At 40.1% G+C, this 20,479-nt stretch overlaps 1 protein-coding gene across 2 annotated transcripts in view; it reads right to left on the bottom strand.

Moving 5' to 3' along the window:
- The window catches only part of tmdd1 (transmembrane and death domain 1), a 34,805-nt gene that overhangs the window by 949 nt on the left and 13,377 nt on the right, over positions 1-20,479 (bottom strand). For both annotated transcript variants that reach the window (XM_073030942.1, XM_073030943.1), the window contains 3 exons: positions 10,516-10,692; positions 7,024-7,143; positions 2,276-2,428 (listed from right to left, as the gene is read on the bottom strand). In XM_073030942.1, coding sequence (XP_072887043.1) covers positions 2,276-2,428; positions 7,024-7,143; positions 10,516-10,666 — 424 coding nt within the window. In that variant the 5' untranslated portion in view covers positions 10,667-10,692. The remainder of the gene's footprint in view (positions 1-2,275; positions 2,429-7,023; positions 7,144-10,515; positions 10,693-20,479) is intronic.

The following is a 20,479-nucleotide window of genomic DNA, read 5'->3' as shown; positions in this document are numbered from 1 at the left end:
AAAAAGTTTAAGGGGATCATGAGAGGAAACTTCTTCACTCAGGGGGTCATGAGAATGTAGAATGAGCTGCCAGTGCAAGTGGTGTATGCGACTTTGATTTCAACATTTAAGAGAGGTTTGAATAGATACATTGATGGCATGGTGTGGATGGTTATGGCCCCAGTGCAGGTCGATGGGAGTAGGCAGTTTAAATAGTTCAGCATTAACTAGATGGGCTGAAGGGCCTGTTCTGTGCTGTACCTTTCTATGACTCTAATAAATGTACAAATCAATAATCAATAAATGTATATGTACAATCAGAAGACATTCAGCAGGTGAGACCACACATGTGGGAAGAAATTCAGGGTCAATGTTTCAGCCCTGAGGCACTTCATCAGAGCCTAAATGCAGAAGCAGGGGATAAGGCGCAGAGCAACAAAGGATGAGAGACACAGGAATGATTTAGTGACTAGCAGGATGTGAGTACAGAGTGAAATGTTCATGAGAGGAAGCTTAAGGTAAACAATTATTCCAGTTTTTACTGTTAGTGATTTTTATTATCATTTCTTTGGAGCCAAACCAAATGATTAATTCCACAGAAAATACAGAAGTCGACATTTATCAAACCATTTTTGCAGCCTAACCACCTGGGTAGAGAAAAGACAATGGTTGCCTGCGTCATTCGACATGGCGCATAATGACGATGATGCATACTCCTCTGGGGAGTATTTGGAGTATGATGTACGGCTGTAGGCATTCTGTTACGGGAAAGGCGTGGTTCAACTGGAAAGGCTGCAGGGAAGATTTTCATGGATGTTATTAGGTCCAGGTGGTTTGAGTTAAAGAAAGGGGTTGGCCAGGCTATCTCTTCACTCCTTGGAGCAGAGAAGAAAAGTTTAAAATTAGGAGAGGCATAGATAATATGGATGGTAACGGTTTTTTCCTCAGGTTAGGGGAGTCCAAACCTATGGGCACAGATTTACTAAGAGGGGAAAGATTTAAAGGGGACATGAGAGGCAACCTTTTCAGAGGGTGGTGAGTACATGGGACAAGCTGCCAGAAGAAGAGGTTGTGGCACGTGAAGGAAACACCCTACCTCCCCAACTCTCATCGACATTTTGAATGAAAATCAGGTGTTTTATTACCGATACACTGTATGCCATGATATTTGTTATTTTGCAATACAGTGCAATACATAAAAAGATTAGGTTACAATAAGAAATAAAAAAGTAAATAATGCAAAAAAGAGCAAAATAGTGAGGTAGTGTTCATAGCTTCATGGACTGTTCAGAAATCTTTTTGGCCTCTTTATTTACTCTTAACTGTATTATTAATCTTTTTGCAGTCATCAAAGGATTCATTCATCTCTGATCTCCTGAAACCAATACATGTTTTGAGCAAGGATGCCCAACCTTTTTTATGTCATTGATGCGTACCAATAACTGAGGGGCCCATTGGAACCCTGGTCTAGAGCCTTAATATCTATCTTCATACAAGGTTTCCTATCGTGTCAGATTTACTCTTCACCCTCACAGGAAGAAGCTGCCCCTGGACTCTTGATAGCAATAAAGCCTCCAACTTGCTATTTGTTCCGTTTCCTTTAAACAGATTCACCCAGTCGATCTTTGCTCGATACTGCTTAGTTCCTAAAAGATTAGTCCTTCTCCAGTTTAGGACCATAATCTGTCAACTTGTCTTATCCTTTTCCATCACTGTCTCAAAACTAACAGAATTATGGTCACTCGAACCAGAAAGCTTCCTGACCTCCACTTCTGTTACTTACCCTGTCTTTTTCACCAACAGGAACACAGTTTCCCAAGTAGCCCCTCCATATACTGACTCAGAAGTCTATATATTTCCCAGACATACTTCTCAAATTCCACCATGTCCATAGGATGGTACAAATCTATTATTCTTATACGGGACATAAGATACTTTCTGCACGTGCTGGAAACCTTGAGCAATGCACACAAAATGCTGGAGGAGCTTAGCAGGTTAAGCAGCAACTATGGGGGAAATGAATGACTACCACTTTCAGCCAAGACCCTTTATCAGGATTCTTACAACTGTAAACCATTTCTCTACACACCTGCTCCTTATTTTCCAGCAGACTATTATAATACAGACCCGATAGAGTGATCCTCCCTTCCTTCTATCCACGTGGCCTCACTGGACAATCTTTCAAGAACGTCAGCTCTAAGCTCTGCTATTATGTCACCCTCTTATCAACAATCCACACCCTATGAATGTATACATATTACAAAGCATTGGGTTTAACATTTTTATTTGAACTTACCTTCACTACGTTTTTCTCTGTTTTGGTCCTTAACTTTAATTTCATCATCAGTCACAATTAGTGAGGAATGGGCATGTTTCAATGTTTTACCGTATTGCTCAATGTTCTTATTCACCTCCAGAGTTTTGTCTTGGTTCATGTTCTTCCTCATTTCTGGCGAAAGGAGACAGTTTGTAATTATCTCACTGGCTTCCAGCTTTCTGCATGTGGCTTTCACTGTGTTTGCTTCTTATCAGACATGACACATTGTGAAATTATGAGACATTATAAAACAGGTTGACGACAAAATATAGAGTCCCTGCAGTTGGCTTTGTTAACAAACCTTCTCCGGTAACATTCACATGCTGATATTACAGTATGTAATCACTGGGAGAGAGATCTGCCTGAGATACCAAAGTGCTGGCTGTGGGCTGTCGTTTTGATGGACTCTGGATCTCTGGATCAAGGACTCTTTGGGGCTTCTGCTGGTGCTTGCCTGGTGGGAGAGTCAGTTCTTCTGCTGGCTCATGTGGGTTTAATGCATGAAGGGAAGGGTCGGGGGCTTCGGGGCTTTGGTGATCTATCATTCATTCTATGGGGTTTCTTGTTTTGTGGATGTCTGTGAAGAGTAAGAATTTCAGGTTGCATACTGTACACATACTTAGAAATTAAATGAACCTTTGAACCTTTGATGCTTTTTTAGAATTCATTTAAACATCCAGGCAGTGGATCCTGCTGTCTCCAACTCTTGTTCTGAAGGCCCCAGACACCTCCAGCTCTCAACTCAGCTTCCCCCACCTCCAAGCTGAGACCTTTCTCATTGCCACTGGGCCCCTGGGCTCCCCTTCACCCATCATGATTCCCTACCAACCGTGGGTCTCTCAGACTCCCTCATCACCTCCTCATTCCTCACTGCCTACATCTTCCTCCATTCCTACCTTCCCTAAACACCCCAAACCTCCCCTCTCCTTCAGCTCTCTTCGCCTCCCACCTCAGATCCCAGCTGTAATCCCTGTTGTATCTTCAGGATCCTCTCCAAGTTTTCTCTCTTTGAGGCAGAAAGTTCTGTCCTCAGCAAGGGTCTTACCTTTGGCCCCTATGTTTGCACCTTAGTGAGACACCCCCCCCCCCCCACAGCAATGACCCCTTCTCCCTTCTCTAGCCCTCCTCCTCTCCTTGGACACCCCCATGTGGTTTTCTGTTTGCTCTGATCTGTACATATTTAATTGCCAAAAAGACAGCAACAGGCTCAACCTCAGCACTCTCCTCTCCTCTTTGAACCTTACTCCCTGTGAACGCACAGCCCTGCACTCTGTCCACACCAATCGCAACATCACGCTCAAACCAGCAGGCAAGTGATTGGTGTTGTAGTTTGACAGACTGACTTTTATCTTGCCGAGGCCAGGCAGCAACTCTCAAACACTTCTTCTTACTTAACCTTTGAAGAGAACCTCACTCTGGATCATCAGACCGCTGTTTCCTGCATCATCTCCAACCTCTTCTATTCTGGAGATCTCCCATCCACAGCCACTAAGATCATAGCTCCCTTACGCCCGACTGCTGACTTCTACCTACCATGCAAGATTCACCAAACCGAATGCCTGGGTCGGCCCATTGTTTCTGCCTGCTTCTGCTCCACTGAACTTGTGCCTATGAATCTCCATTCCATTTTATACCCCTTGGTTCAGCCCTTTCCTATGTAAGTATATCTGTGTCGCTTCACAAGCTCTTGATTACTTCAACAAGTGTCAGTTTCCTGTGTGTGATTGCCTCATTTTCTCCACGGATGTCCAGTCCCTATACACTTCTATCATGCATCAAGGAGGCCTTAAAGCTCTCCCCAACGAAAACTGACCTAACCAGTTCCCCTCCTCCATCTGGGAGAATTGGTCCTCACACTCAACAATTTCTCTTTCAGCTCCTCTCACTTCCTCCAAACTCAAGGTGGACCCATGGGAACCCACACTGGCCCCATCTATGTCAGCCTTTTCATTGGCTGTATGGAACAGTCCATGTTCCAAGCCTTCACTCTTGATTCAAGAGTCAAGAATATTTAAGGTAATTTCCTGTACCTAGTGGAAGTGCACACAGGTACTTAGTTTATGAATTTATGCACTTATTAGTTTAGACAATAAAGGTACTTGTTAGTAAATACAGATTCTCTCTCTGCCAAAGTGGTTATTGTTGCTCCTCAATCCCATTCTCCTGTCTTCTCCCCATAAACTTTGATACCTTTAATAATCAGGAACCAATCAACCTCCACTTTAAATATACTAACTGACTTAGCCTCCATAGCTGTCTGTCGCAAGGGTTTCCACAGATTCACTGACCAAAGGAGGACACAACCTAAAGAAATTCCCCCTCATCTCTGTTCTAAAGGAATATCTTTCTACTCTAATGCTGTAGAGTAGAAAGATATTCCTCTGTTCCTAGACTCCCCAATTATTGGAAGCATCTTCACTACATCCACTTTATCTAGGCCTTTCAATCTTTGATAGGTTTCAGTGAGATTCCCCTGATTCTTCTAAACTACAGTGAGTTCAGGCACAGAGCCATCAAATGCTCTTCATATGTTAACTTTCATTCCTAGAATCATTCTCATGAGCCACCTCTGGACCCTTCCCAATGCCAGCACATCCTTTCTTAGATAAGGGGTTCCTAACTGCTCACAATATTCCGTGTGGTCTAACCAATGTCATATAAAGCCTCAGTATTACATCCTTGCTTTATATTCTAGTCCTCTCGAAATGAATGCTAACGTTGCATTTGTCTTTCTTGGCATCAGCTCAACCTGCAAGTTATCCTTCAGGGAATCTTGCATAAGGGTCCAAATCCCTTTGCAACTCTGTTTTATAAATTTCCTCCCCACTTAGAAAGCAGTCTATATGTTTAATCCTATTAGCAAAGTGCATGAGCATATTTTTGGATTGCTACCTATACCATGCTCTACTGAGGGTAGAAACAGGATAATATGGCAAATAAGTAGATAGCTGAGTAGCTGGTACAGGAGGCAAGGCTTCAGGTTCTTGGGCAATTGGGATCTCTTCTGCGGGAGGTATAACCTGTACAAAAGGAATGGGTTGCATCTGAACCCAAGAGGAACAAATATTCTTGTGGGCAGGATTGTTAAAGCTGCAGGGGAGGGTTTAAACTAACTTGGCAGGGGTATGGGAACTGGAGTGAAAGACGCAGGATAGGGCTAATGGTAAAAAGGCAAAGCAAGCATGCAGTCAGACTGTCAGGGAGGGCAGGCAGATGACAGGACAAAATTGTAGACTGCATTGCCGTTGTCAGATACAATGGACAACCAGCAGTATTATTTGCAGTGTTCAAATTTTATCCGTCTTTCATTTAAATACATAATGTGTTACTCTGTTGAATAACAATTTGTGTTTTTTATACCTTTTTAACTTTTTCTATGAAATGTCAACTAATTGGGGCAGTGGCTTAAATGGGCCAAAATGCAACTAATCATTGCACATGATTCATGTCCATCTATCATTATATCTCATCATCATCGTCGTTATGTGCTGTGTCATATGATGTGGATGATCATGGTCTTTGACCATGATTGTTCCTGGACAATTTTTTTATAGAAATAGTTTGCCTTTCCCTTCTTCTGGGCAGTGTCTTTCCAAGACGGGTGACCCCAGCCATTATCAATACTCTTCAGAAACCGTCAGCCTGGTGTCAGTGGTCACATAACCAAGAGTTATGAGATGAACCAGCTGCTCATACGATCATCCACCACCTGCTCCCATGGCTTCATGTGACCCTGATCGGGGGCTAAGCAGGAGCTACACCTTGCCCAAGGGTAACCTGCAGGCTAATGGAGGGAAGGAGCACCTTACACATCCTTTGTAATGATGTACCTCCAACCTACCACCTAGATCTTTATAAAAGGAAACCTTATTAAAATTGATTGAAACACTCATTTTAAATGTAGTCTAAATGTTGTAGTCATGTCAACCCTGTTTCAGAAACCAGCTTACCCTAATCTTGATGAAGACTCAAAGTTTAGTCTGGTAGCAAAGTGGTTATGCTATCTGGGTTCAATAGCCACTGCAGCCTAAAAGGAGTTTGTATATTCTCCCTATGAGCATGTTGGTTTCCTCCAGGTGCTCCAGTTTCCTCCCACAGTCCAAAGATGTACTGGTTGGTAGGTTATTTGATCATTGTAAATTGTCCCATGATTAGACTAGCATGAAATTGGGGGGTTGCTGGGCCACGTGTTTCTCAGGGGTTGGGTTGACCTGTTCCACACTATATTTCAATAAAATATAATATATAGTGAAAATATCTTCATTTTATTAATCCAAATTCTATTATTTTGAATATTCTGGACCCCTCCAGAATGAGGGGTCACAGTTTAAGGATAAAGAGGAAGCCTTTTAGGACCAAGATGAGGAAAAACTTCTTCACACAGAGAGTGGTGAATCTGTGGAATTCTCTGCCACAAGAAACAGTTGAGGCCGGTTCATTGGCCATATTTAAGAGGAAGTTAGACATGGCCCTTGTGACTAAAGGGATCAGGGGGTATGGAGAGAAAGCAGGTACAGGGTTCTGAGTTGGATGATCAGCCATGATCATACTGAATGGCGGTGCAGGCTCAAAGGGCCGAATGGCCTACTCCTGCACCTATTTTCTATGTTTCTATGTTTCTATTTTAGTTAATACACAACCAAAGACATACTTGATTCAGTTTTGATAATAAACTATGATCATTGAATGAGATTACTGGTTAAATATGCATTATTCATTAAAATTACCTTTATCTACATCTTCCCGACCAACTTGCCTCAATGCTCGTGACAGCCGATCCCAGTACATACTGTCACCATCCACCCTCAGCCAGCTGAGCAGAATTCCCTTGCAGTCTTCGAAGTCGGCTAAGAAGCAGACCAATAATTGGTGGAAAAACGGATTGATTACACTTTGTGATGGTAAGTTGTAGTGCTGAGCAGTTCTGAATGCACAGTGATATCATTATATTAACATGGTGCAGTCTCTGAATTCCTGTTACATTAAATCCCACCTTACTCCAGCCTAGTTCAAGGGTGGAAGTTAATGCCTAATTGTTAAGCATTAAGCATTTTTTAGATTATGGGAGAAGAGCTTCTCCCTTCCATTTTCTCTTGAAACTGAAGATTAGCCTTTTATTTGTCCCAATAGTTGAGCAGGGGAGAGCACAATTCACACACATCAGTCTAAACCATATATGTCAAACTCAAGGCCCGCGGTGAAATTATCTTTGGCCCGCGAGATAGTATCTAATTACTATTGAAGCTGGTCCCAGTAATCGAAGCGCCTCAATCCGGCCCGTGACCTAAAATGAGTTTGACACCCCTGGTCTAAACCATAACCCTGCTTTGGCGATGAAACTTAGACACTGGGGTGTCAGGATTCAGTGCAATGTGGTGGTGGAGTGAAAACTGGAAAAGGTTTCTGTATGTGGTGGTTTCTCGTTTGCTGCTCCCAAGGAAGCTCTCTTTCTCCCGTGATACTGTTCGAGGATGTTTTGGAACTCTGCAATTGCTGGATTGGACTGTAGCTCAAGTTGGACTCTCTCAGTTTTATCTATGTTCTAGCCCATTCTTCCTTATTGCCCTATGAGTGATTTATTGTTTTTTTTTGCAAGGGGGGTGGTGATGTTCTTATTGCCACTTGTGTGATTTCTGGATTTTGTGTGTGGGGGGGGATGATGTTTTTCTTTGAATAGGTTTCATGGTTTTCATTGTTACATGGCTGTCTGCAGAGGAAGAATCTCAGAATTGTATACTGCATACGTACTTTGGTAATAAATGTAGTTTGAACCTTGAACTTTGGACCTTGAAGGTGACGTTTTTGGAACATCAGAGGGCATTTTGCCTTACAGCAACTTCAATGCAACAAAACATACCAAGGTGCTTTCACTGGAAATTTACTGTACTGTGCAAAAATCTTTGGCGCATACAGTATATACGTATCTAGGGTGCCTAAGACATTTGCACAGTACTGTCGTAATTTTATGTGTTGCACTATATTGCTGCAACAAAAAAAACAAATTTCATGACATATGTGAGTGAAGATAAACCTGATTCTGATATTTGTCTCTATTGTGGACTGAGAGTGGGAAGGGGAAGGGAGAGGGGAGGGAGCGGGAAACACCAGAAAGACATTTTGTAATGATCAATAAAGCAGTTGCTTGGAATCCAATGATCCTGTCCTGTGTCTCAGGGATGAGCGTGTCTGATGCACCATCAATAACTCACTCTGAGACGTAAAAGCGAGGTATCGGCTTTTATTGACTGGAAGAAGGAATGAGCAGTGAGTGACCACTATACTACATCCTGGAGACAGAGAGGCCGGGCTCAGACCTCCATCACCTTTATACCGGGGTCTGTGGGAGGAGCCACAGGAGCAGTCATTGGGGGCGTGTCCAGACAGGTATATGTAGCCAACACCCCCCCCCCCCCCAGGCTTCCTTCTCTGCCGTCTGACCCACTGCCTCTTGTGTCTTTAATATCTGTCCTAACCTTTTTCCCCTGGCAATACATTCCAGGCACCAAAAAACTGTATTTATATTTTTTTAAATCTTGCTCAACATGCCTCCCTTGAAGGTTCCCCCTCTCACCTTTAATTGACTCATCTAGTATGGTCATTTTGACCCTGGGGGGGTTATCAGCTGCCTGCTCTATCTATGTCTTTCATAATCATGTAAACTGTTAGCCATGAAGGAATTAGTATATGGAAGAAAACATCAAACTCAAATCGGTCAAGAATAACAAAAGCAGATTAACCCATATTGACAAATGTAGTACTGTGCAGAACTCTTAGACAACCCAGCTATATGTATGTGCCTAAGACTTTTGCACAGTAGGATAGATTGAAAAGGTACCACAGCATCACAGAACTATAGAACATTTGTCTTTGTTCTTGCCATGTGCTTGAAGGAATGGAGGCTGCCATTTTGTGAAGCATCTCTGTAACGTCTATTTTGTGAACTGTTTGCCGAACTGATTCTTGCCCTGGGATAACTTAACTGGAGCAATTGAGCAAGGAGCTTCTGCTATTGATGTACTAAATGTGCGATCATTCTCAGGTAAGCTGTGTATTAGGTACAATGGCAGGTTTGCAGAAGTAATCCTGTTACCTCCACTCAGTGTCTGGGTCACCCATTATAGGTCAGTCAGCTGATCTCAAGCCAGCAGGAATGAGGTGCATCACTTGAGCTGATAAGAAGTATTTAAAAGTAAGAAAAGTAAGGGGGGGGGGAGATCTCCAGAGACTAATAGCACAAGGAAGAACCCCATAGCAGAGGCTGGGAGAAGAAGGATCAATCGGTTGGCCAACGGGAGATTGCATTTTGGTGTTATAAATTGGCAAAGTGATCTGAGTGAGTATCGGTACAGAGGGAACAGTATAATTGTGTTTTAAGTTGTTTTGCCTGGGTCAACATAATTATTTTGATGTTGTGTACAGATAATAAAGTGCAAACTTTGGTTAATTAAGAGTTGAGTAGTGAGTTGCCTAACCTCGAACCATTGATGATCGGCCAGCACTTCTACACAGCCTCCAAATCTCCAGGGAAAACAATCTAAGCCTGTTTAATCTCTCGCATAGCACATTCCCTCTGATCCAGCCAGCATCTAGGTAAACCTTTTTGCATTGTCTCCAAAACCTGCACATCCTTTCTATAATGGGGCAACCAGAATTGAAAGCCTACCCAAAGATTTATTAAGCTGTAGCATAACTTCCTAACTCTAGAACTTAATGCCTTGACTAATGCCTTATTTGGGCGAGTATACCATATGCCTCTTTTACCTAAAGAGTAGTGGGTGTCTGGAACATGCTGCTAGGGCAGTTTTGAGGCAGATGCAATAGCAACATTTATGAGACATTTAAATAGGCACATGGACAGGCAGGAAATAAGGGTAATGACTGTGTACAGGTAAATGGGATTAGTTTAGTTTGGCATCAATGGTCTGTACCAACACTTTGGGATGAAGGGTCTGTTCCTGCACTATACTCTTGTATGTACAATGGGACCTCAAAAGTCCCTCATTTGTTCCTTATTGAAAAAATTTGTTCCTTATTTGTTCCTCGATGAACAATTACCCCTTCAAAGTGTATGCGTATAGAAAATGTATTACAAAATATTCAACTTTAAGTTAGCAAGATCTTGTTTTTAACACCGATACTTTGGACACCAAGATGGATTTTTTAAGTCATCAGTCTTAATTAATTGTGAGCTGCCGGGACAGATTTGTAAATTTACTTACTGATTTCTCTGCGTTTTCTGGTCTTGAAAAGATTGTCATTTTCTTCTAGCATGTTGTTAAGTTCCTCAGTAATGTCCTTCTCCGGGTTTGTCAGCTTTGTGTATAAAGCCTCACATTCCACGGAGGTCAGCAGGTCGGCAATTCGACTCATTTGGTGAATTCCTATATTGTCTGCAGCTGAGGGAGAGAACATGTTTCTATCAGTGAATTAAATAAGATTGTTATATTTCTGCTTCATTTGCTGGCGTGTCGCTGCATCAGTGACAAATTCCATCTGAAATAGTTAATTTGCTGACAGGATATAAATGAGGTCAGCAGGGTGACATCAGAGCTCCTCTGTCCCTGGTATTGACTGGGTGGGATTTGCACATTCTCCCACTGACTGCATGGGTTTGCTCTGCCTGTTCAAGTGTCAGTCTGCATCTCTAAGACACGTGGGTTGGTGGTGTTGGAATTGGTTGTTTTTATTTAATACTTTTTATTAGCTATTAGTTGAATTAATGCAAGGCTGAAATCATAATTCATTTTTGTAATTTATTTTTTTATTGAAGTTCAGAGTTTCTTTCTTACTGATATAATTTGTATTTTTAATCACTTGTATCTCTAACAAATATGTATTTTTCACAGTATGTAATGATTTGTCTCCACCTACTGGCAGAAAGCCAGTTACACATACCTTTTTTATTTTTTAATTGCTGAAGTGCCGACACATTACCCACATGATGTAATTGTATAACCACTGATGGGTTTAATCTTATCTAAGCAATTTCTGTTATCCAGAGTATAAAGTGAGATTTTTCAAAGGCGCCATCTCTTTATTAAACCTACTGAATCTCTTTTATCTCTACTTTGCTTGTCAGCTCCTCATTTAGTTTCTTTGCTCTGTTGAAAGAGGCGGCCCTTCAGGAAGCAGTCTGACCTAGCCTGTACTAAGGACAGTCATAGGGTTGTACAATCGAGAAACAGGCTCTCCAGCCATCATGCATATGTCAACAATTATGCCCATCTATACCAGACTCACCTGCCATAACTCTCTCAGCACAGCACATTCAAGTGCCTGTCCAGATGACTCTGAATGTTGTGGCTGTTCATCCTCCATTCCCTTCACTGGTAGCTCATTCCAGATACCAACTTCCCTTTATGTGAAAATTTACTCCTCAGATTCCCCTTAAACCTCCTCCATCTCAACTTCTGTGCCCTCTAGATTTAGACTCACCTGCCTTGAGAAGCAAATATTGGCTATCTATTGAAACTACACCTCACGTAGTTTCATAAATCTCTACAGAGTCACCACTCAGCCTGTTTCACTCCCAGCCTATCCAATCTCCTCCTATAGCTGATGCCCCACAATCCACAGAACATCCTTGTGAATCATTTCTACACTCCCTCTTGCTTAATCAAGTTTTACCAATATGTCTTTCTCATAGCAGAGCCCCAGATTCCAGGATGCTATGAGCCTGTATTCTGAGGTCTCTCACTCTGTTCACCCACACTCCCCCCAACCCTGCCACTGACTGTTTAACTGTCCTGAGTTAAATTCCATCAGACCTTCTCCTGGCCACCTTCCCAGTTGACCTTAATGTAACCTTAGACAACCTTCTTCTCAGCATCTGAGTCCCAGCATTCTGCATTTTTTACGATTTTTCATGTCTGAATACTGGTGTACATTTGATGAGTCAATCAACACCAAAACAGGAACTTGGTGCTTCCTACATGACATTTGCTCGTAATCTCACTTCACTCCCCAGCATCAGTGTTATTGTCTTGAGTACCAGCTAAAATGTACAGTACCCGTTACTATACCGGAATCAATATCACACTGAAATCTGTTCTTTGTCTAATCCTTAATCTCACGTGGCGCTCCCAGTGAAAGGACCAAAGTGGAATAAAAGAGACCATACAACCTGGCTTCGCCAAGTATATCTGACGGATCTCTATACTGTGAAGCTATGGAATTGGTTTAATATATTTTTAGACTTTAAGACATAGGAACAGAATTAGGCCACTCGGCCCATCAAATCTACTCTGCCATTCCATCCTGGCTGATTTATAGAGTCATAGAAAAGTTCAGCAGAGAAACAGGCCATTTGACCCAACTAGATCATGTCAAACCATTTATACTTCCTACTCCCAGACCAGGGCCCTCCACACCCCTACCATCCACGCGCCTATCCAGACTTTGCTTAAACATTGAAATCAAGCTGGAATGCTCCACTTGTGCTGGAAGCTCGTTCCACATTCTCAACCCAATTCTCCTTCCTTCTCCCCATAACCCTTGAATTTTGAATGAAAAATGAAAAAGAAAATTAATTTTGTGAGAAAATATCAAGATTAAACAGTGGGAGTTTTGATAGATATATTAATTATAAGAAGGGACCTTTAGAGAATAAGGTCTGTGAATTAATAGAGAAATGACAGATATGTTAGAGTAGCGGGTACGTGGGATTGTGCTCGAAGCAGAGACAATAGCAACATTTATAAGGCATTTCGAAAGGTACATGAACAGACATGGGAGCAGAAGGATAAAGATCTTGTGCAGGTTGTTGGCACAGACCTGAGGTTAGTTAAAGGTCTGATCCTGTGTTATTCATTTCTGTTTGATGTTCTATATTTAAATAAATATAAAGATGGATTGCATAAATTCATAGGGTTGCACAGCATGATTTGTTGATGCTGACTATAATCTCACTTGCCCCTATTAGCACTGTATTCCTCTAATCCTTTCCTTTCAATTGCCCCTCTAAATTCCTTTTAAACATTGTTATTGAACCTGCCTCTACCACCTCCTCTGGCAGCTATTTCCATATATCCACCACCAATGTCCACTCTAATTTTTCCTTACAACTGCATGAGCCAACCTTTGCTCTGAGCGGGAAATCTTTGCACAGAATGAAAACTGCAGGGCATTAAAAGTTTTCTTTGTAATATGCATCGGTGTTCAGCGGGCCGGTGGTTTATTAACAATGAGCTACCAAGTTCCATTCTGTGTTTATTATTACAATTTGTAACTGTGTTATAACATGAAACACTGACAATGTAAATACATTGAAGCTCCAAAATATTTCAAAGTGAAAGTTGTGGTACATTTACGATTTAGACCATAAGATATAGGAGCAGGAGTAGGCCATCTAGCCATCATGGCTGATCCAATTCTCCTCCCAGCCCCAGTCTCCTGCTTTTCACCACATCTCCCCCATCCCCATATCCCTTCATGCCCTGGCCAATGAAGGATCTCTCAACCTCTGACTTAAATATACATAAAGGCTTGGCTTCCACAGATGCCAGTGGCAAGCAATTCCACTGATTCACCACCCTCTGGCTGAAGAAATTCCTCATTTCCATTCGAAAAGGACATCCCTCTATTCTGAGGCTGTGTCCTCTGGTCTAAGAGTCTTCCATTATAGGAGACGTTCTGTCCATGTCCACTCTATCAAGGCCTTTCACCATTTGATAGGTTTCAGTGAGGTCACCTGTCATTCTTCTAAATTCCAGTGAATATAGGCCCAGAGTCATCAAATGCTCTTTATATGTAATGAACTGGAGGCGATTAGGGAGATTAAGGTAAAAGAACCCTTCGGAACCAGTAATCACAATATGATTGAGTTCAACTTGAAATTTGATAGGGTGAGAGTGAAGTCTGATGTAGCAGTATTTCAGTGGAGTAAGGGAAATTACAGTGGTATGAGAGAGGGGTTGGCCAAAATAAATTTGAAGGAGATGCTGGCAGGGATGTCAGTAGAGCAGCAATGATGCGCATTTCTGGGGAAAATGAGGAAGATGCAGAATAGATAGATTCCAAAAACAAATGGCAAAATAGTACAACTGTGGCAGAGAAGGGAAGTCAAAGCTAACGTAAAAGCAAAAGAGAGGCATACAACAAAGCAAACATTAGTGTGAAGAGAGTGGATTGGGAAGCTTTTAAAGCCCGACAGAAAGCAACTAAAAGAATCATTAGGAGGGAGAAAATGAAATACGAAAGCAAGCTACCAAACAATATCAAGGTTGATAGAAAAAGCTTTTTCAAGTACATAAACCAATAAAGGAGGTATGAGAGTGGATATAGGAAACTAGAAAATGAGGCCAGAGAAATAATAATGGGAGACATGGAAGTGGCAGATGAGCTAAATGATTATTTTGTAACACTCTTCACTGTGGAAGACACTAACCGTGGGCCAGGTGTTGAAAGGTGTGAGGAAAGACAAGTGAGTGTGGTTACTATTACAAGGGAGAAGTTGCTCAAAAAACTGGAAGACCTAAGGTTGGCTAAGTCAAATAGACCAAGTGAATTGCACCCTAAGGTTTTGAAAGCAGTAGAGATCAAGATTGTGGAGGCAGTAGTAATGATTTTTCAAGAATCATTGGACTCTGGCAGGATTCTGGAAGACTTGAAAATTACAAATGTCACTTCATTCTTTAAGAAAGCAGCGAGGAGGGGGGAGAAGGATCAGCCATGATTGAATGGCGGAACAGACTTGCTGTGCCAAATGCCCTAATTTTGCTTCTATGTCTTATGATCTAATATTACCTCATTTCTCTTGAACTCAATCCTTAACTACTGAAGGCAACACAGCATGTGCCTTCCTTACGCAGCAACTTTGAGGGATCTTACGACTTGGATTCCAAAGTCCATTTGTTCCTCCACACAGCTAAGAATCCTGCCATTAACCTTGTACTTGGCCTTCCAGTTTGATCTTCCACACTTCACCACTTCACACTTCTCTGCATTAAACTCCATCTGCCACTTGTCATCCAATCTCCCATTGTAAGCTATGACAACCATCTACACTATCTGCAGATCCCCGTGGAACATCACTAGTCACCATCCACCAGGCAGAGTATTGTCCATCTGCTATTACCGTTTTCCTTCTTTAAGTTAATTTTGAATCCAGGCAGCCAGCTTTCCATGGATCCCATGTCTCAAGATTTTTTTGGTTGAGCCTGCCTGTTCCTTAAGAATCCCCTATAGTTTGCCCATCACTTATTTGTCTATAATTCTTAGGATTATCCCTATTACCTTTCTTGAACAAAGATACAACATGTGCCATCTTCCAATCCTCTGGTAACACTCCTGTGGCCAGGGAGGACGTGAACATCATCAGAAAAGCCTCAGCAATTTCTTTCTCACTTTCCTCCTGTATAGTAACCTGTTTAGTACGTCCAAACCTGGGATCTTATCTATCCTAAAGTTTTTCAGATTTTGTGATTAAATTTCATGGCTATACTTTATGCGGAACATGGTTTCTCTGACCTAATCATGATATCTTCATATATTTTCAATTGCAGTTTATTGCCAATGAAAGTAATACCACTGCAGATTGATATGCTGGATTGGCAGCATTTGTTTGCCCTGGAAGGAAGGGGACAGTGGGGTCAGCTGGTGTGTAAAAGGAACAGATAGATTAGATATGAAGATGCTGATTTAAGAGGAAAAGAAGGTGTTTTTGAGGGGGAGTTTATCAAAATGGTTTTTGATATCTGAAACTCACTGCCAGAGGAGATGGTGGAACTGGATACAATCCCTATGTGTAAGGGACATTTAGAAAGATATTTCTAAAAAACAGGTAAATTATTGGCTAACCAATTGAAAACCTTTATAGCTAAACGTCAAATTAAATAAATTTGTAAAGCTAACGGTGATAGGACAACTGAATATTTAGAAATAAATGATACCTTTAGAGAATTTTATTCAAAACTTTATAGTTCTGACTGTCCTAAAGATAATACTATAATGAATAATTTTTTTAGACCAATTAAACATTCCTACACATTCTGTTGATAACCGAAAACAGTTGGATCAACCTATTTCTTATGAGGAAATTGCCGAGGCTGTACGTTCCTTGCACTTGGGGAAGGCTCCAGGTCCTGATGGATTTTCTGTGGAATTTTATAAGGCTTTTTCCTCACTACTTATACCTCATTTATGTGCAGTTTTTTCAGACTCCTTTAAGTTGGGTATGTTGCCACAATCTTTTTATGAAGCTTCTATTTTGCTTATCCGTAAAAAGAATAAGAATCCAACTGAATGCTCTTCATATAGACCAATTTCCTTACGTAATGTTGATACCAAAATCTCATCCAAAGTTCTGGCTCGTAGGATTGAAAATATTTTACCATCTATCGTTTCTGATGATCACACTGGATTTATTAAAAATTGACATTCCCATTTTAATATGTGTCATTTATTAAATGTTATCTATTCTCCTTCTAAGGAGATATCAGAATGCGTGATATACTTAGACACTGAGAAGGCTTTTTTTTGGGTTGAATGGAATTATTTATTTAAAACTTTTGAAAAATATAATTTTGGGCCCTATTTTATTCAATGGATTAAATTACTTTATCTCCCTCTGCTAGGGTTCTTACTAATTTTCAGAATTCCAAACCATTTAAACTTCAGCAATGAATCAGACAAGGCTATCCTTTGAGCCCTTTGCTCTTTGATCTGGCCTTAGAAACCTTAGCTATTGCTTTTCGAGAATCTAGTGATATCACTGGTATTTTAAGGAGAGGTACTACCCACAAAGTTTCGGTCTATGCTGATGACCTATTGCTTTTTATTTCTAATGTCGAGACTTTGTTATCTCCTGCGCTTTCTTTATTCTCCTGTTTCAGCCAGATTTTAGGATATAAACTGAATTTACTTAAGCGTGAACTTTTTCCTTTGAATAATTTGCTATCAATTAATGCTAACTTTCCTTTCAAAATTGTAAGGAATCAATTTACCTATTTGGGTGTAACAATTACTAAGAATTTTAAACACCTACTGAAAGAAAACTTTCTTACCCTACTGAATTATGTAAAAATGACACTATCAAATTGGTCGCCCCTCTGGTTATCGTTGATTGGCCGAATTAATTCTATTAAAATGAATATCTTCCCTAAATTTATATACCTTTTTCAGGCCTTACCTGTTTTTATTCCTAAATCCTTTTTTGATTCTCTTGGTTCTATTCTATCTTCTTATATATGGAAAAACAAACATTCTCGACTAAGTAAAGTTCATCTTCAAAAAGTTAAAAAGAATGGAGGTTTAGCTTTACCAAATTTTAGGTTTAATTACTGGGCAGTCAATATACGAAATCTTACGTTTTGGTCATACTATATTAACCGTGATGACTGTCCAGTATGGGTTTCTTTAGAAGCTAATTCTGTTAATAAATTTTCTATCATTTCTCTTCTTGGATCCTCACTTCCTCTATCTTTAAGTAAACTAACTGACAATTTAGTAGTTAAACATACTTTGAGGATCTGGGTACAATTTAGAAACTACTTTGGTTTATTGAGATTTTCTCTTTCAAGTCCCATTTTTTCTAATTTTTTTTAAACCTTCTGTGACCGATACAGTTTTTAACGAATGGGACAGATTGGGTATTAAATGCTTCCAGGATCTGTTTGTTGGAGGAAGTCTCTTTTTGTTTGAGCAATTGTCAGCTAAAACCAAAAACCAATATCTACAAATTAGAGACTTTCTGTGATCTCAGTTATATATATTTCCTAAAAGTCCCGATAAGAACTTATTAGATGTAAAATTTCTAATTTGAAACCTTTTCATAATGGTTCAATAGCCAATATTTATGGCATGTTGTTGGGAATGAGAAATGCACCTTTAGACAACATAAAAAATCTTTGGGAAAAAGATTTATGGATTTCAATTTCTGAGGTAACTTGGAATGGAATTTTTTAATTGGTTAACACTTCATCATTATGTGCCCGCCACTCCCACCTACAATTTAAAGTGGTCCATAGGGCTCACATGACCAAGGATAAGCCATCTTGTTTTTATTCGGATATATCTCCCTATTGTGATAGATGTAACAATGGAGAAGCTTCACTAATTCATATGTTTTGGACATGGCCCGAGTCTTGTAAAATACTGGAAGGAAGTATTCCAAACTTACTCTGTACTTTTCAAAGTAAAATTTAAGCCTAACCCTTTGTCTGCCTTATTCCGTATTGTTGGAGGAAAATATATTATTTTGGGACATCTGATTTGCACATTCTGGCTTTTATTTCTCTTATAGCCAGGAGGGTGTTCTTGCTTAAATGGAAGGATGTTGCTCCACCTACTCATACTCAATGGTTACGGGATGTTATGTTGTGCTTAAATTTAGAGAAGATCCGTTGTTCAATTTCTGAATCTAGTCAAGACTTCTAAACATTGTGGGGACCATATTGGAACTATTTTCAAAACCTTTGGTTTGCTCTTAAAGTACAGATGTTGCTTAATAACATATTTCACTCTATGAAAAGGATTTTTTTTCCTTTTTTCTTTCTCTACCAAACAGCTTCGATCTTGCTAGTGGGCTTAGATTCTTTCTTTTTGTATGATAAAATTATCATATTTCAATATTACAATTTAATTTAATTTACATGAATATAGGGTAATGAGATTCCAAGTGTGATTCAAATATAATGTATTTGATAATATTTTATCCTTTTTTTGACTTGTGATATATATCTTCTTGTACTCTGTATTCTGTTATGTAGAAATTAATAAAAATATTGAAAGAGAAAGATATTTGAATAGGTAAGGCATAGAAGCATACAATCCCAATGCAGAAAATAGGATTAATGCAGACGATTAAAAAAGGTCAGCGATGTGAAGGGCCTATTTTCATGACATATGGCAATGTGATTCCAATCTCCGAGATAGAGTCGCTGATTTATGGTGTTGTACCGAGAAACAAAACCAAACTGTAAAATGTTATTGTTAAAACAATTTATATATCTTAAAGTAAAATAATTTAGTTCCTTTAAAAAAGGTTTCATTTTGCCATTTGTGTGTCCTCCTGCATTCCATTCTCTTGAACAATTGTCACAAAGGCAGTTGCTTATATGACTCAGAATATTTTTCTCTTTAATGGAACCACAGGCTTCACAGTACTGTAGTGGTTAGCTCAACGCTTTACAGTACCAATGACCTGGGTTCAATTCCCAGCGCTGCCTGGAAAGTGTTTAAACATTCCCCTGTGACCACGTGGGTTTCCTCCGGGTGCTCCGGTTTCCTCCCGCAGTCATTATAAATTGCCCTGTGATTAGGCTAGGGTTAAACTGGGGGGTTGTTGGGCATTGCAGTTCGAAGGGCCGGAACGACCTACTTTGCACTGTAAATAAACAAACAATAACAAAAGCAAAGTGAACAAGATCTAAAGCAACATTCTAAAGGAGCACTTGGACAGTTTATAATCACCATAGCAACCAACTACAATTCAGTAGAGCATTCACAGTAGCCCAACATCTGTTTATTTATTCTGAAATTTCTGAGCTCCTGAAACACTTAACTTGCCATTTGTTTCAACACCTTACCAATGTCCACCCTGCAGTTACAATGTCCATGTCTGTGTGGATAAAGGTCAATACTACAGAACAACAGCATAAGATGAACAACATTAAATCTACAATTGTAATCCACAAATTTCAGCTGTGGAAAATTTTACACAGCTTTCATGTCTAACCTGTGTCTTCTGCCAAAGATAGTCTGATGCACAGAACTAGCACCACTAGTTTTCTTTCTAGTTTCATTTTGTGTATGGACCTAGAATTTTGGCCAGAGTTTGAATTTAAGCTTATTTAGAATTTAGAACCAGGAAAAAAAGACAATAGGAATCCAGTTTCTTAATACCGCTGAGTCATAATGCCTGTTTATTAATATACTGCTTGACAAATAGAACATAGAATAGTACAGCACATTACAGGCCCTTCGGCCCACAATGTTGTGCCGACTCTTAAACCCTGCCTCCCATATAACCCCCACCTTAAATTTCTCCATAAAGAATCAGATTTATTATCACTGACAAGTCATGAAATTTGTTGTTTTTCAGTAGCACTACAATGTAATACATAAAAAATCTATAAATTAAGAAATATTATAAAAAATATAAATTAAATAGGTAGTTCAAAAGGCACAGTAGCGTAGTAGTTGGCACACTGCTTTACAGTACCAGTAACGCCGGTTCAATTCCCA

Source organism: Hemitrygon akajei, chromosome 27 (genome assembly GCF_048418815.1).
Source record: "Hemitrygon akajei chromosome 27, sHemAka1.3, whole genome shotgun sequence".
NCBI lineage: Eukaryota > Metazoa > Chordata > Chondrichthyes > Myliobatiformes > Dasyatidae > Hemitrygon > Hemitrygon akajei.
The sequence above is the reverse complement of the archived record's forward strand: the minus strand, read 5'-3'. Positions and strand labels throughout refer to the sequence as shown.